This window comes from Phyllostomus hastatus, unplaced genomic scaffold (assembly GCF_019186645.2).
Source record: "Phyllostomus hastatus isolate PE091 unplaced genomic scaffold, TTU_PhHast_1.1 phas_scaffold_200, whole genome shotgun sequence".
In the NCBI taxonomy this organism is placed as follows: domain Eukaryota; kingdom Metazoa; phylum Chordata; class Mammalia; order Chiroptera; family Phyllostomidae; genus Phyllostomus; species Phyllostomus hastatus.
Window position 1 is genome coordinate 2,765,704 of NW_025334016.1, and position 13,333 is coordinate 2,779,036.

The 13,333-nt window shown below is 39.0% G+C and overlaps 2 protein-coding genes across 8 annotated transcripts in view; both read left to right on the forward strand.

The window, feature by feature from the left end:
• SYTL5 (synaptotagmin like 5) overlaps window positions 1–13,333 on the forward strand; it is a 212,491-nt gene that overhangs the window by 77,169 nt on the left and 121,989 nt on the right. The window lies entirely within an intron of this gene.
• Window positions 6,576–6,911, forward strand: LOC123832687 (huntingtin-interacting protein M). Its single transcript, XM_045860428.1, has one exon. The coding sequence runs from the start codon at window positions 6,576–6,578 to the stop codon at window positions 6,909–6,911; it is 336 nt and encodes a 111-aa protein (XP_045716384.1).

Below are 13,333 nucleotides of genomic sequence, written 5' to 3' on the forward strand. Positions count from 1 at the left end.
TTTATTTAGTCACCCAACAATTTTTAACATTCATTTGCATGTAACACTAGAGACAAATATAGGGAAATTCTAGTTCTTGTTCTGTCTCAGAGAGCTCAAAATATTTTCTTTACCAATACACTTTCATTCTTAACAACATTTCCACTTAATTTTTTAAAAATCACTCAATTAATATTACTTATTACTAATATCTTAAGGGTGTGGCAGAGACAAAACATATCAGATGAAGTAAAAATGACTTACCATCAAAAAGTTCATAGTCTTGCATGGGAGGATATACCTGTAAGCAAGCAAGAACAGTGATTTAAGTGCCATCGTAGACCAGGAAAAGAAGAGACAATTTCTATCTATAGGAGTTACTGGAGACTTTAAGAAAACATCATATTTTACTTGGTCTGAGGAAACAGGAAAAACATTTTATAGCCATCATGCAGAAAGAAGGTGGCTTGGGAGTTGGGAAAAAAGGGGGAAGCGGAAGGCCATCCCAGGAAAAGGGGAAAGTAGATAGACAATCAGAGATCACAGCAGGCCATGGAATATTCTGGGACTAGATAAGTAAGGATAGAAGTTAAGTTTGTGTGGGGAGGAGGAGATCGGGAGAAAAGGTTAGAAAGATGGGATGGAGAGAGGTAGTGAAGAGCCCTATAAGACATACTAAGAGCTTTGAACTATAAGGGAAAGCAGAAACTGAACATCACGGGGATACTGTTGTGGTCACCTTTAAGAAGATAAAGAATGGATCTCAACCTCAAAACTGACTAGGATGTGAAGATCAATGAACACACACACACACCCCTCAAGAGGCTATGAAAAGAGGGATCACTCAGATAATGAGGCTTTCTGGGCAGAGCAGGGTTACTCCCAAGTATGGACTAAAATGGCATGAGGGACCAGGAAAGGAAAACTGGCTTAGGGTTTTATGATAGTTAGGGAGTGCGGCCATGCATGGGAAGGAGCTTGTGTGGTTTGACTCTACCACAAGTACCAAAGGTGGGAACGCCTAGGCTTTCTCTCTTTTTTTTTTTTTAACTTTCTTTGGGAATTTATTTTTAGAGAGAGGGGAAGGGAGGGAGAAAGAGAGGGAGAGAAACATCAATGTGTGGTTGCCTCTCGCATGCCCCCTACTGGGGACCTGGCCTGCAACCCAGGCATATGCCCTGACTGGAAATTGAACCAGTGACCCTTTGGTTCACAGGCCAGTGCTCAATGCACTGAGCCACACCAGCCAAGGCCACCCAAGCTTTCTTATAAGCTTGCCCACATGTTGGGGAGAAAGAGAAGATGGTGGGGTGAGGCTTAAAGTGTCAGCAGACATAAAAAATGGAGATATTGCACTAGCATGATCATATTTTTGAAAATTTAAAAAACAAAAATGAAAGGTGGAGCAGTAAGAAGATAATTTGGAAAGGGATGAGACCAGACTTCAGAAACCTGAAGGAGGCTGTGGCCAATACCCAGGTAAAAGGAATGAGGACCTAAACTATGACAGTAAGATGAAGATAGTCTGAGGAATATTTCTGAAGAAAAATTGAGATTTGGTACCCAATGAACATGGTAGTAAGTGAGACAGACTAGTCAAGGATGAATTTGACAGCTGGTTGTGTAATTAGAGAAACAGTGCAAACTAAGATAAGACATATTGGAGGAGAGACAGGTGATGAGGAGGAGACTATATGTTATTTCAGTTTCATGTATTTTGAAATGTGATAGTCCAGGGCTGCCTCATTCTTTGAGAAATGCACTACAGTAGTTCCTGACTCTGCCATTTTTGTGTGTGTTAAGTATAGATGGCCACACATCATCATGCTAAAAAAAAAATAAAGCACCTTTATGTTTATTGCTGCATTATTTACAATAGCCAAGATTTGGAAACAGCCCAAGGGTCCATTAGTAGATGAGTAGTAAAACAGCTATGGTACATTTACACAATAGAATACTACTTGGACATAAAAAATCAAATTTTACCCTTTGCCACAGTATGAATGGACCTAGAGAACATTATGCTAAGTGAAATAAGCCAGTCAGAGAAAGACAAATATGTGATTTCACTCATATGTAGAATCTAATGAACAAAGCAAACTAACAACCAAAATAGAGACAGACTCATAGTTAGAGAGCAGGTTGACAGCTTGGAGAGTGGTTTGGAGAGGGTTGAGGGATTGAGGAAAAAAGAGAAAGAACTCATTGACATGGATGAAAGTTTGGTGATTGTGAGGGGGAGGGGGTGGGTAGAGGTGGAAGAGGGTATGGGGAGATAAATGGTAATGGCAAGATAAAATAAAAATGAACTATTAAGAAATAAAATAAAATTATACATAACAAAATAAATACATAAATAAAGCAAGCCCCTGTCTGAATCCCAGTTGAACATGCTTTCCTTTTAATTTTCTAAGGAAATTATATTATCTCTTCTCTTATTATAAAATTAATCCATGTTTCATATAAACAATTATAAAATATACACAAGTATAAGCAGGAAAATATAAATGACCCATAATCCCTCCACATGGAAATAACTAATATATTTGTATATTATCTTCTAGAGAAGGCCATTAAAGCCCAAATATGAGAAAAACTTTATTTACAAAAAGTGAAAAGAAACTTCAAAGAACAAGTAATGTTTTATCTGTGTCTGGGAGGATTTTGAGGTAATTAGCTGGCCATAAAAGGGGAGAAGGTGGGCTGAAGGTGGAGGTATAATAGAATAAGGAAAGATACACATTTTAAAGTTGAGATCATATAGTTTACTTCATTTTACATGGTAATATTTTAACTTAATATATTATGGCACAATTTTAAGTGAAAATTTTTACACATAATAAATACGTTATGTCTCTTGCCTCTAGGAAAGACCAAATTGAATATTTTTGAAGCTACTTTGTGAAGCAGCCTGCCACAACAGTCTGTAATAACCAACTCAAAGTAACAGTTCTTGAGCATTGGGCTTGTTGGCTTCCTTGCTGACTTAGGCCCCAGAGGTTAACAACTGTGATTGTGTGAATAGTTACTTTTCCCCATTTTTAAAAATTCTGACATTTTGATATATATTTCAATTTTTCAGTTGATATAATTACAGATCTTTATAGAACAAAAATTAGACATAGAATTCCCTAGGCCTCAGAAAGTTAACAGCAAGTATTTTTTCTTCAGCTTTGGTGAGAAATTATTGTCATACATAACTGTGTAACTTTGTGATGTACAGCATGATGATTTGATTGTGAAATTATTACCACAATAGGTTTAACTAATATTCATCATGCAAGTTTCATTTTTTAAAATCCTCTCATGAGGGTATGTTTATTGATTTGAGAGAGAAGGGGGAAAGAGGGGGAATGGAAAAAGAAACATTGATGTGAGAGAAACATCAATTGATTGCCTCCTGTACACACGGCCCAATTGGGGATTGGACCCACAACCTAGGTACATGCCCTGACTAGTAAGCAAACTCACACAAAATAGTTTGAAATTACATCTGTATTTTAGTATTTGTTTAACATCCATCTTTGTTACTAGACTAAATGCTCTATAATGGTGCAATAATGTCTACTTTGTTTAACATTGAACATCAAGGATCTAACTCGGGGCTTGATACCAGGTGAGCTGCACAATAAACATTTGTTCAATAAAGGAAGGAAAAGTGGACAGGAGGTAGGGAGAAAGGAAAAGACTTTATAAGGAAAGCATATAAAATACATTTCAGAGTGTAGCAGATGCTGTCCATATTCTGCCCATAGCCCCACAGCCCATACCATTTATGTGTGTATTGGCCTGTGTTTCAAATGTCAGTCAGTACCTGAGCTTTTCTTTGGGAGAGCCGTTATCAGGCTGTCAGAGCCTACTCTGCCCAATAGCATGATGGTCCAGACTGCTGGGGCATTATCTTCCCCTGGCAAGTGTGTTTTCTAAATTTCTTCAGTGCTATTTAATTAACAAGGAACACTTTGTTTGCTTCCTTCTTTCCTTATTTAAATTCCTCACTTACCTATTAGAGTTTCTGGGGGATTCCTCCTGTGATAGACTGAATAATGACCCCCAAAGATAACCAGATCCAAATCCTTTCAACCTGTTCATGTTGCCTTATATGTCAAAAGAGAATTTACATACAAGATGAAGGTAAGGATCTTGAGATAGGGGATTATTCTGCATCCTCTGATAGAACCCAAGTGGCAAACCCACAAGTCCTATAAGAGGTAGGCAAAGATAAATGTGACATGGAAGCAGGAAATTTGACCACTGGAGCAAGATGCCTCACTGCTGGTTGTGAAGCTGAAGGAAGTGAGCACAGACAAGGAATGCAGCCCTGAGAGCTGGAAAAGACCAGGAAACTCATTCTCTTCTAGAGCCTCCAGCAGGAGCATGGCCCTGTTGGCAATTTGTTTTCAGTCCCATGAATCTAACTTGAACTTGTTATCTCCAGAGCTGTATGATACTAATATGATGCGTGTTGTTTTAAGCCACCAAACATGTAGCAATGAATGCATCAGAGCAGCCATAGGAATATAATACAGATTTTGGTCCTAGGAAGTGGTTTGCTGCCATAACAGACATCTAAAAATGTGGAAGTGGCTTTGGAATTGGATAATGGTATATGCTAGAATAATATTGAGAAGCATGATAAAAAAAAAAGTCCTGGAGTATGTTGAACAGTTAGTGGAACTACAGATGTCAAAAGTGCTGCTGGTGAGAGCTCAAAGGAATTGAGGAGCACAGCAGAGAAGGCCTAATTGTCTTAGAGAATACCTAAGTCATCATGAATGGACTGTTGATAGAAGCAGGAGTGTCAGGTATTTCTGGAGAAGGTCTAGAAGGAAAACATTGGAAATTAGAAAGCTGGGGATTCTTGTTATGTCGTGGCAGAAAAATTAGCTGAATTGTAACAATGAAAATGTAGCTGACCACATTTCCAAGGAAATTGTTAAAGGTATGCCCTTGTTTCTTTCTATTAATAGTTACATTTTAGAGGAAAAACATAAACTGAGGAAAGAACTGTTAAGCATAAAAGAACCAGTATATGAAGATATGAGAAACTCTCAGTCTATCCAGAAAATTCACTGTCAGGAAAGTGTCCTGTGGAGATAAAATCAAGGGCGTAGCTAGCCATCCATGTGCTAGTACCTCTGAGGTATCAAAAGCTCAGAGGATTCAGAGGGCTCTTTGGAGTGATATGGGATGCAAATCATAGATAACTCCAGCCATCTTAGCAGAGGCAACCAATAAGTAGAAATGGGATTTTCCAGGAGGGATCTGTGAATGAGCCTCTTGTGTAAGGACATCAATGCCCATGTCATACATGGGAGGCTGCAAGCTGTTTGTATATGTTAAATCATCAGAAACAATGCTACATTTAACTGAAAAGATAGACAGAGGGTGAAATGATAGAAGGCTGTGGAACTCCCAAGTGTTGACAAGCAGAAAACAGGCTGATAAATTACTCAGCTGCAAACATGCTCAATTCAAAATAAAGGAAAGATGATTTTGAAGGCAGACCCCAGAATGTGGAGGTCAGAGCTATGGACCCAGCTAAAGTCATGGGATCAGAAGGAAGAGTCTCAAGTCACCACGGATTATTCCCAGGCATTGAAGATATGAAGGTTTGCCTGCTTGGATGTTGAAATTCCTTGGATCAGAGGTTCCTTTCTTCCTTCTACATTCTGTCTTTTGGAATGGAAATATCTATAACTGTTATCAGCTGTAAATGAACCAAAAACAAAGCAGAAACACAAAATTAGTAGAGAGGAAAATGAAGATGATAAAAAAGAATAAATAACTCTTGGTGCTTTGGCTTCACCTAGGACAGCTCAGAAAAAGACACATCTGGGCTTAAAATGAGTACAAGGCACACTTCTGTCTCTCAACAATATGTACCCAGTTCTGGTAGATGAATCCATTGAGCACCTCATTGTGATTTCCACAATGATGAAAAGGTATTTTTCAAACTGTGCAAAATCAAGATATTCATACATATATGAAATGAACATGTGTTGAAAGATCGTATTTACTCAATGAGGGAATGGACAAGTGTTATAACTGGCTCAAAAGAGAAAACAAAAGTTAGATGTGGGGATATTAATCAAGTATATTTAAGTGAATGTACACATGGAGGCAAAACTGGTTTCTTTATATCACGGTGGGGGGGCAATTTAATCTCAACTGAACAACACATTTTACTTGTTTATCAGTAAACTACAGCTAACCAAAGATTGTAAAGGACCCTGAAGGCAATATAAGGTTAGAATCACGTAACCTGGAATTGTGTGTTAAAGATGAAAAGTTTTCCATTGAAACACATTTATTTCTACAATGTTAAAGTCAAGCAGGAAATGCCAGTTCCCTTGAAGTCAGGGACCAGTCACTATAGTAACCAGGCCCCTGTTATGGACACCTCTGGGCTGGGGCCTGATGAGGTCACAATGGGCACCGATGACATCCCAAAGTCTAGGATGTCACAAAGGACTCCCTGAGCAACGAGGGGCTGAGCACAGAGCTCTAACAGGCAGAGCTGGGCACTGGTGTCTCCAGAGGTCCAGGGCAGCTGGAGAACTAAGAACAGCTGATTGGAGCCAAACCCAGCAATCATGGCACAGAAACAAAACTCTGAGACTCCGGACCTTCTTTTAACAGCGAAGTTTCAGTGCCCTTTGACCTATGTGGATCGCCTTCTACTAAAGGATCAGCACGGTCAACATCAGAGTTCATCCACAAATGACTTCCACATGGTCATGCTGGACTGCCTGACCAACTACATTGTGGAGATGGTAGGCATTGAGGCCACCAACGGACAGCTGCAGATCACCCAGCAAGATACAACAGATCACCCAGCAGCAAGCAACGATGGAGAGCCCTGCCGCCGCCCTCAGGATGCAGCCTTCAGTCTGTTTGACCAGATGCCTGAATCCAGGAAGAGGGGCTGAACCTTGAGTCTGGCAAGAGTCATCACAGCAGCCCAAGCCACACTGTCCCATAGCTCAGGAAACCAGGCTGTGTTATCAATGGTTGACATTAAAGGATGGAAATCCATCCATCCTCCTGCATCTGACTCCTATGTTTCAGTCATTTTGGGAGTGCAATAGCTGTGAGACATCCAGGAGGAGGTGACTCATAGAGAGTTGGAGGGTGGAAGGTGCGGTCAGTGAGGATGCTGGAATCCGGGATTAGGAGCAGTTTCTGATGGTGACATTGTGGGGAGGTACACTTCTGGGAGTAGCTGGAATCTGGGATGGAGGGCAGTTTCTAATGGTGACATCATAGGCAGGGGGTGCTGGTGGCAGTAGCCGGCAAAGGTAATGGGGTGAGGAGACTTCCTCAGGTGTTCTGAGCAAGTCATGGCCTGTGAGACCTCTAGGTTGGAGGGGGAGAAGAGTGTGGGAGGTTGGAGGAGGGGCAGTGGGGGCTGGGCTCCAAGAATGATGGCAATAATTAAGGGTGGAATGGGGGGCTGGAGACCATGACTGTGGGGCCAAAGGCTTCATTTATAATGGGAAACATCTAAAAGCAGGGGGTGGTGGCAGAGGGTGGTGGCAGAGGGGGTGGCATGGCAGTCAGTCTTTACTTCATGCAACTGGGCTTTACCTGAGGAATGGGGAACGGTGAGGAAAACATAAAACATGTATGAAAGGGTTTATAGTCCAGTTGATTTCACTTATTTATATCCTGCCTCAGTCCAAACGATAAATAAATAAATAAAAGTACTTGAGACAGGGATTATTAGCCAGTGTTGTAACTGCCACTTGGAATATATCCTTTTGTCCTCTTTCCTGGACACTGGTACATTAAACAGAAATACCTAAAGGCCACTATCTGATCCAAGACATGCAGTTCAAGCAGTTCTTAATGATTACTAAATATTACAGTATAAACACAATTATAAAGCTCATTCTCAAATGAAACACCTATTTTGTTCTTCACATATTTAATAGGGTAACATAGCCTTATCAGTGGCTGAATACACGTTTTAAGATTACAAGTATATTCTGTATGAATTGTGTCCCAAGTGATAGACTCAAAAGCACGTATGAGTCTTAGAAGCACTTTTGTGTGCTGTGTTTTTTTTTAAGTTGTCACATTAAGTGTTGCAGAAAACTACCCACTCTGCTATGAGTGTCCACATGAGAGGTTTTCACCTTGTTCATCACTGTCTGCTGCCTCCTGGCATGTCATAGAGAGCTGGTTATAGAGGGCTGGTCAGAGGCTGCCCAGCCAGCTTCAACAATGGGGCCAGAAGACCTGGCTGGGTCATCCCAGGTCACCACTGTCAGGTCATGGGTCCTGGACATTCATCCACTCCCTCTGAGCGGCAGTTCCCTCATGCGTAATATGGGGATAGATAAGAGTTCCTCCATATTTGGGTTTTCCCAAAGATGAAGACAGCGTGTGCCAGTAATGCATGCTGTACAACACAGGGCCCAGCACAGAGTGCAACCTTCCGAGTAGCTGCCTATGTCTCCCTCCCTGTAGGCCAGATGCTCAGTGTCCTCCCCATGGGACCACTGGGCCTGGTTCTTAGTGCTTGCTGGAGGCTTGGGTCACCAGCTGTGAAAATCATATCCTGCTGAGCTTTGTGCAGAGACAGAAGAGTGACGCAGGGAGAGGCAGAGGTCCATCCAGGATCCAGACAGTCCTCACTCTGGTTTCCTCTCAGCTCCCTTCTGCCTCACCAGGCAGCCTCTCTGGATCCTGCCTCACCAGGATACTCAGCCTCTCTTTGCCCCCTTCCACCATCTCTGGAAGTTGGTTTAGCCTTGCTCCACCTCACAGGAGTATCCGAGGATCAGTTTTGGGGTTGTGCTTAGAGCTTGTTGGAATACGTGCTGGTATAAATCCAAGAAAGCTTTCTTGACACACAGTGCCCATTAAACCAAGTATTTACAGAAACATCATTGTCAAGATGTTCACTCCACAATTTTTTCAGGTTTCAGACTTTTTATTTTAGGAATGCAGTGATAGTCATGTCACTGGGGGTTTCTAGGAGCTGTCACAGGCTGCAGTGGCCTCTTTAGCAGGCCATTGCTTTTCTCTGCCACCATCACTACCTGGCAGAATAATGTGCCCTCAGGTAGTGATTTTGGTCCTGGTGGGCTTTAACCATCTGGGGAACTGCTCTAGCTCCTTGGTGATTTGTTATAGAGAGCCTTAATGCCCTCCTTGTCTTAGCCAAGTTCAACTCTTACTCTTCATTTGAGTTGGCCAGCTATCCTCTCCATAGCAACTATAGGTGTTTCCACCAGGTTCTGGGCTCTCATAATGTAGTTTACTTGGGACACGTCAACTTCTGTGGCTATAAAAGGAGAAGATATGACTAAGTCATTTCAAAGGTCTGATCAAGGTGCACAATTACCATTCTATGATCCTTTCTCAAGAAATGTTTTCTACTGAAAATGAGTAAGTGGGACACAAAGGATAGAGATCATTTTCTGGGTCTCCATTTCACAACTGAGGTCCTGGAGGCTCAGAGGTGGTAATCAACTCTCCCAAGTTCACAGTGGGAAGGAAAATCAGACTCTCCTTCCTATTGTTGAGGCTGGTTCTTCTACTATATCCCAAGAAATGAGACATGACATAGAAAGAGCTCATGTTCTCCTCTGGGAAAAAGAAGGTGAAGTCTTTAATGTAGATCTTAGGGCCTCTTGGGCTTCTAGGAAAACACTCTGCATAATTCATTCTCAAGAACTTTCATTTGTATTTTATTTGGGAAATCCTGATAGGTTAAAAGAAAAGGATTGGTTCCATAGTATAGGTCATTGAACTTTGCAAACCTAAGTCTCATTCCACTGTACATTATGTTAAACCATGTTATGAACACTTCTGCTTCCCAGCTTGTTCTCAAAATTGTGACTCTGTCCACTGACATGGTATTAAAGGTGATTATGTGATGACATCTGAACCCTGTGCCAATGAACCTCTTCTTTGAAATACTCTTCCTTTTCTTGGGGGTTCTCAAGACAGTCCTTTGTTGAAAATTAGATCTCTGTCCTTTAGCTGATTGTATGGCCTTATGGGAACCATCAGAGTTGAACAATCTGGAGGAGAAATACACTTATAATGACTGTGATTAACTTATTACTAAAAACTTCACAGGTAAGAAATCCTTCTGGAAGGACTTAGTAAAAATAATGCAAATGAAGTTGAAATTATTATTGTTGTGTGGTATATAAACAATAATAAAGCCACTTCAAATACATGAGTTTTGGACAAAACGTCTATGGACATAATGATTAAGGCTGTTTTAGAAAAAGTCTAAAGTAGGTGTGAACATCTGTACTTAAATAAAGCTTTAGTGATAAGTTTGATATTCATCCTTAGTTTGAAAGTATTGGCCTATATGATGTTAGGTACAAATTAAAATAGTAAGGTTGCAATAAAACATTTAACAATAACAGCTAATGTTACACCTGTTAACATGATAGTGTTGTTGCCTGATATCATCAGGGAAAGGGCCACCAGAACTCTGGTAAATAACAACATATAATGGACAGTGAGGGAGCTGACAAATCTCCAGGAACTTCCAATACACAATATGATTTCTAAAATTTTATGTTAATAATATTTTCCCTATTCAAATTTAACCAAAGAAAGGTTGATTACCTCTTTGGATAATTTTTTTCTGGGCAACTTATAAATAGTAGTACATCAAATCTAGTAAGTCCATCACCTCTCTTTTTATAATATGACAGAATCTTAGTGACTTCCAGGGCCATCTAGGAAATCTCAGTTTTAAGTGCCAAACATATTTTGTAGTATTATTTTATTTCATTTTTCATTTAGAATTCAATTTGTGGAAGGCAAAAATAAAATTATCAAGACATCTGAGCACTTAAGATAGGATTATGGAAGCTATTACTCAAAATGGCAATACAGTAAATAAACATTAAAAAACTATATAACTTTCACTGTTTATTTCATTTTATTTTGTTAAAGGTTTTATTTATGTTTAGAGAGAGGAAGGGAGGGAGAAAGAGAGGAAGAGAAACATCAATGTGTGGTTGCCTCTCACATGCCCCCTACTGGGGACCTGGCCCACAACCCAGGCATGTGCCCTGACTGGGAATTGAACCAGTGACCCTTTGGTTTGCAGGCTGGCACTCAATCCACTGAGCCACACCATCCAGGGCTGTTTATTTTATTAGAATAATGAGGGTCATAATAAAGTCAGAGCAAAGGTGTAGACCTTTATTCTGCTGAGATAAATAATCTCTGCCTTTTGAGGCAGAGTACAAAGAAGGGTAGCCCAGAGAAACTGATTTCAAACTTCTGACCTCCAAAACTGTAAGCAAATAAAGGTATGTTTTTTTTAACCTACCCAAGACTGTGGTAATTTGTTGTAGCAGTCATGGGAAACTGATACAGCTGAGGAATGACCTTTTACAAAGGTAAGACCCATTAAGAGCAGACCCATACTCTAATAAAACTTGGTCTTTTTGCTGAGAACAAATCAAATTCTCAAACTGAGTGTAATGTAATATTTGATGCTAAAGTAACCACAAGCTCTTTTTGAAAATCTTATGAATAAATTCATAAAAACTGACTCAGATTTGGAAAAAATTTAACACACATTTGTGTTCCTTTTCAAATTCTATTCCCAAGAACCTTCTAAAGCTCTCTGTAGATGCTCAGTTTTGTATTTCAGCCCCCTCTTTTCTATTCTGGTACAAAATGACATTTTACTTTAGAAGAGAAGCATTCTCCTTTTCCCCTTAATCTTGAGACCCTTATTAGAATCTCATTCATGGATATTTAATTATAACTTTTAAAAGAAGTCATTTTTTTTTGGAAAGAAGACTAGGGTTCATAACTGTGTATTGTCTGTGATTTTATCAGACTAGCTCAGGCATACACTTAACCCAGCTTTATTTGGTGACACACATTCCTTATACAACATCACAATGTGGCAGAGATGAGCATGTTCATTGACAGAATTAAAGATGTAGCCTCTTTGTAGCATGTATAAATAGGAAACAGTAGTAAATAGGTTTAAAGTATAGTCATCAATGTTTCAGTGTTTTATCTTAATTATAAATAATCAAAGACATCTATTATTTAACTCAAAGTAATATCTAAGATTTTCAATTATCTAAAGGTGTTTGAAATGTTGTCAAGCTGACATACTATAAAACCTTATTACTGTGAAAATTCAAGATTGTCAGAAACATGGTTTCTATTTGGCTAAACAAATTCACGTTCTCCAAATCTTGAAGTTTTAGTGGAAGTAATTGTAGTTCATTTGATCAGTAAAACTAACTTAGGAAAAATATACCCAAGTAACATAAAAATGTATGCTTATATTATACTTAATATTAATAAATCAGAGAAGACATAATTGTTTTCACAAAACCTAATCTATTAAGCTACGCTTGTTTGCTGAAGATTCTCACCTAATTTACATGAATTTGTGTTATTGAAATGGTGTGAGTCAGTTTCTAGCAGAATTTATATTGTTTAAATTTAGTTCATTATAAGTATCACAGTTTAATTTTAAGAATATTCCATTTGTATAATCAATTATTTATTAGATATGCCAATCACGACAGACCTCCTTTAAATTCAGAGATTTTATGATTGAATATATCAATATTACCCAGAGGTAGAAAAGTATTACACACTCATACAATCAGAAGGCAGTTCTGAATTACAGACACTTAGACATACAAGGAGAGAGAACTAGAAATAAGAGCTTCAATTCTATAATTGTGCCATGAATTAAGAATAAGCACAGAAACAGAAAATCTTGCCAGTCCAGTTATCAAAATGCTGTTCTGCAAGTGGGTATGAAATTCTTAATTGATTTGAATTAAAAACAGATAAACCAAAAGACAAAAGACTGACAAACTCAAATTTTTTGTTGTCTCTCTTCCAGTCTAGATTAGATCTCTATAAATCATGAATCCATTTAGAGAGACCTCAAAATGGTCTGACTCTAAAACCAAATTCCTACCCATTTCTGCCAACAATGGGGAATAACTCATGGGCTATAATGTATCCAAAATAAAACAAAGACTGAGTTAGGAGATCAGAAAATGAAAATTAGAGAAACAGTTAATATATTGGTGCTTTGGATTCACCCAGACCATGAAAAGGAATGCCTAGACTTAAACTCTGCATGAGGTATACTTCTCTGTCATTGAAATTTACCTGGCTCTGGTACGTTAATGTATTGGACATTTTGGTTTGACATCTGAAATGACTAAAAGATAATTTTCAGAACAAGATAAAAGCATGACACTCATACAGATATGAAATAAACACATGTTAAAAGATTTTTTACTTAACTCATGAGAGAACCAGCAGATGTTATAATCATTTAAAAAGAGAATACAAAGAGGAGACATAAGAATATTGT

Excerpts from the sequence above, each read along its gene's own strand:
- LOC123832687 (XM_045860428.1), top strand. The coding sequence starts at position 6,576 with ATGGCACAGAAACAAAACTCTGAGACTCCGGACCTTCTTTTAACAGCG.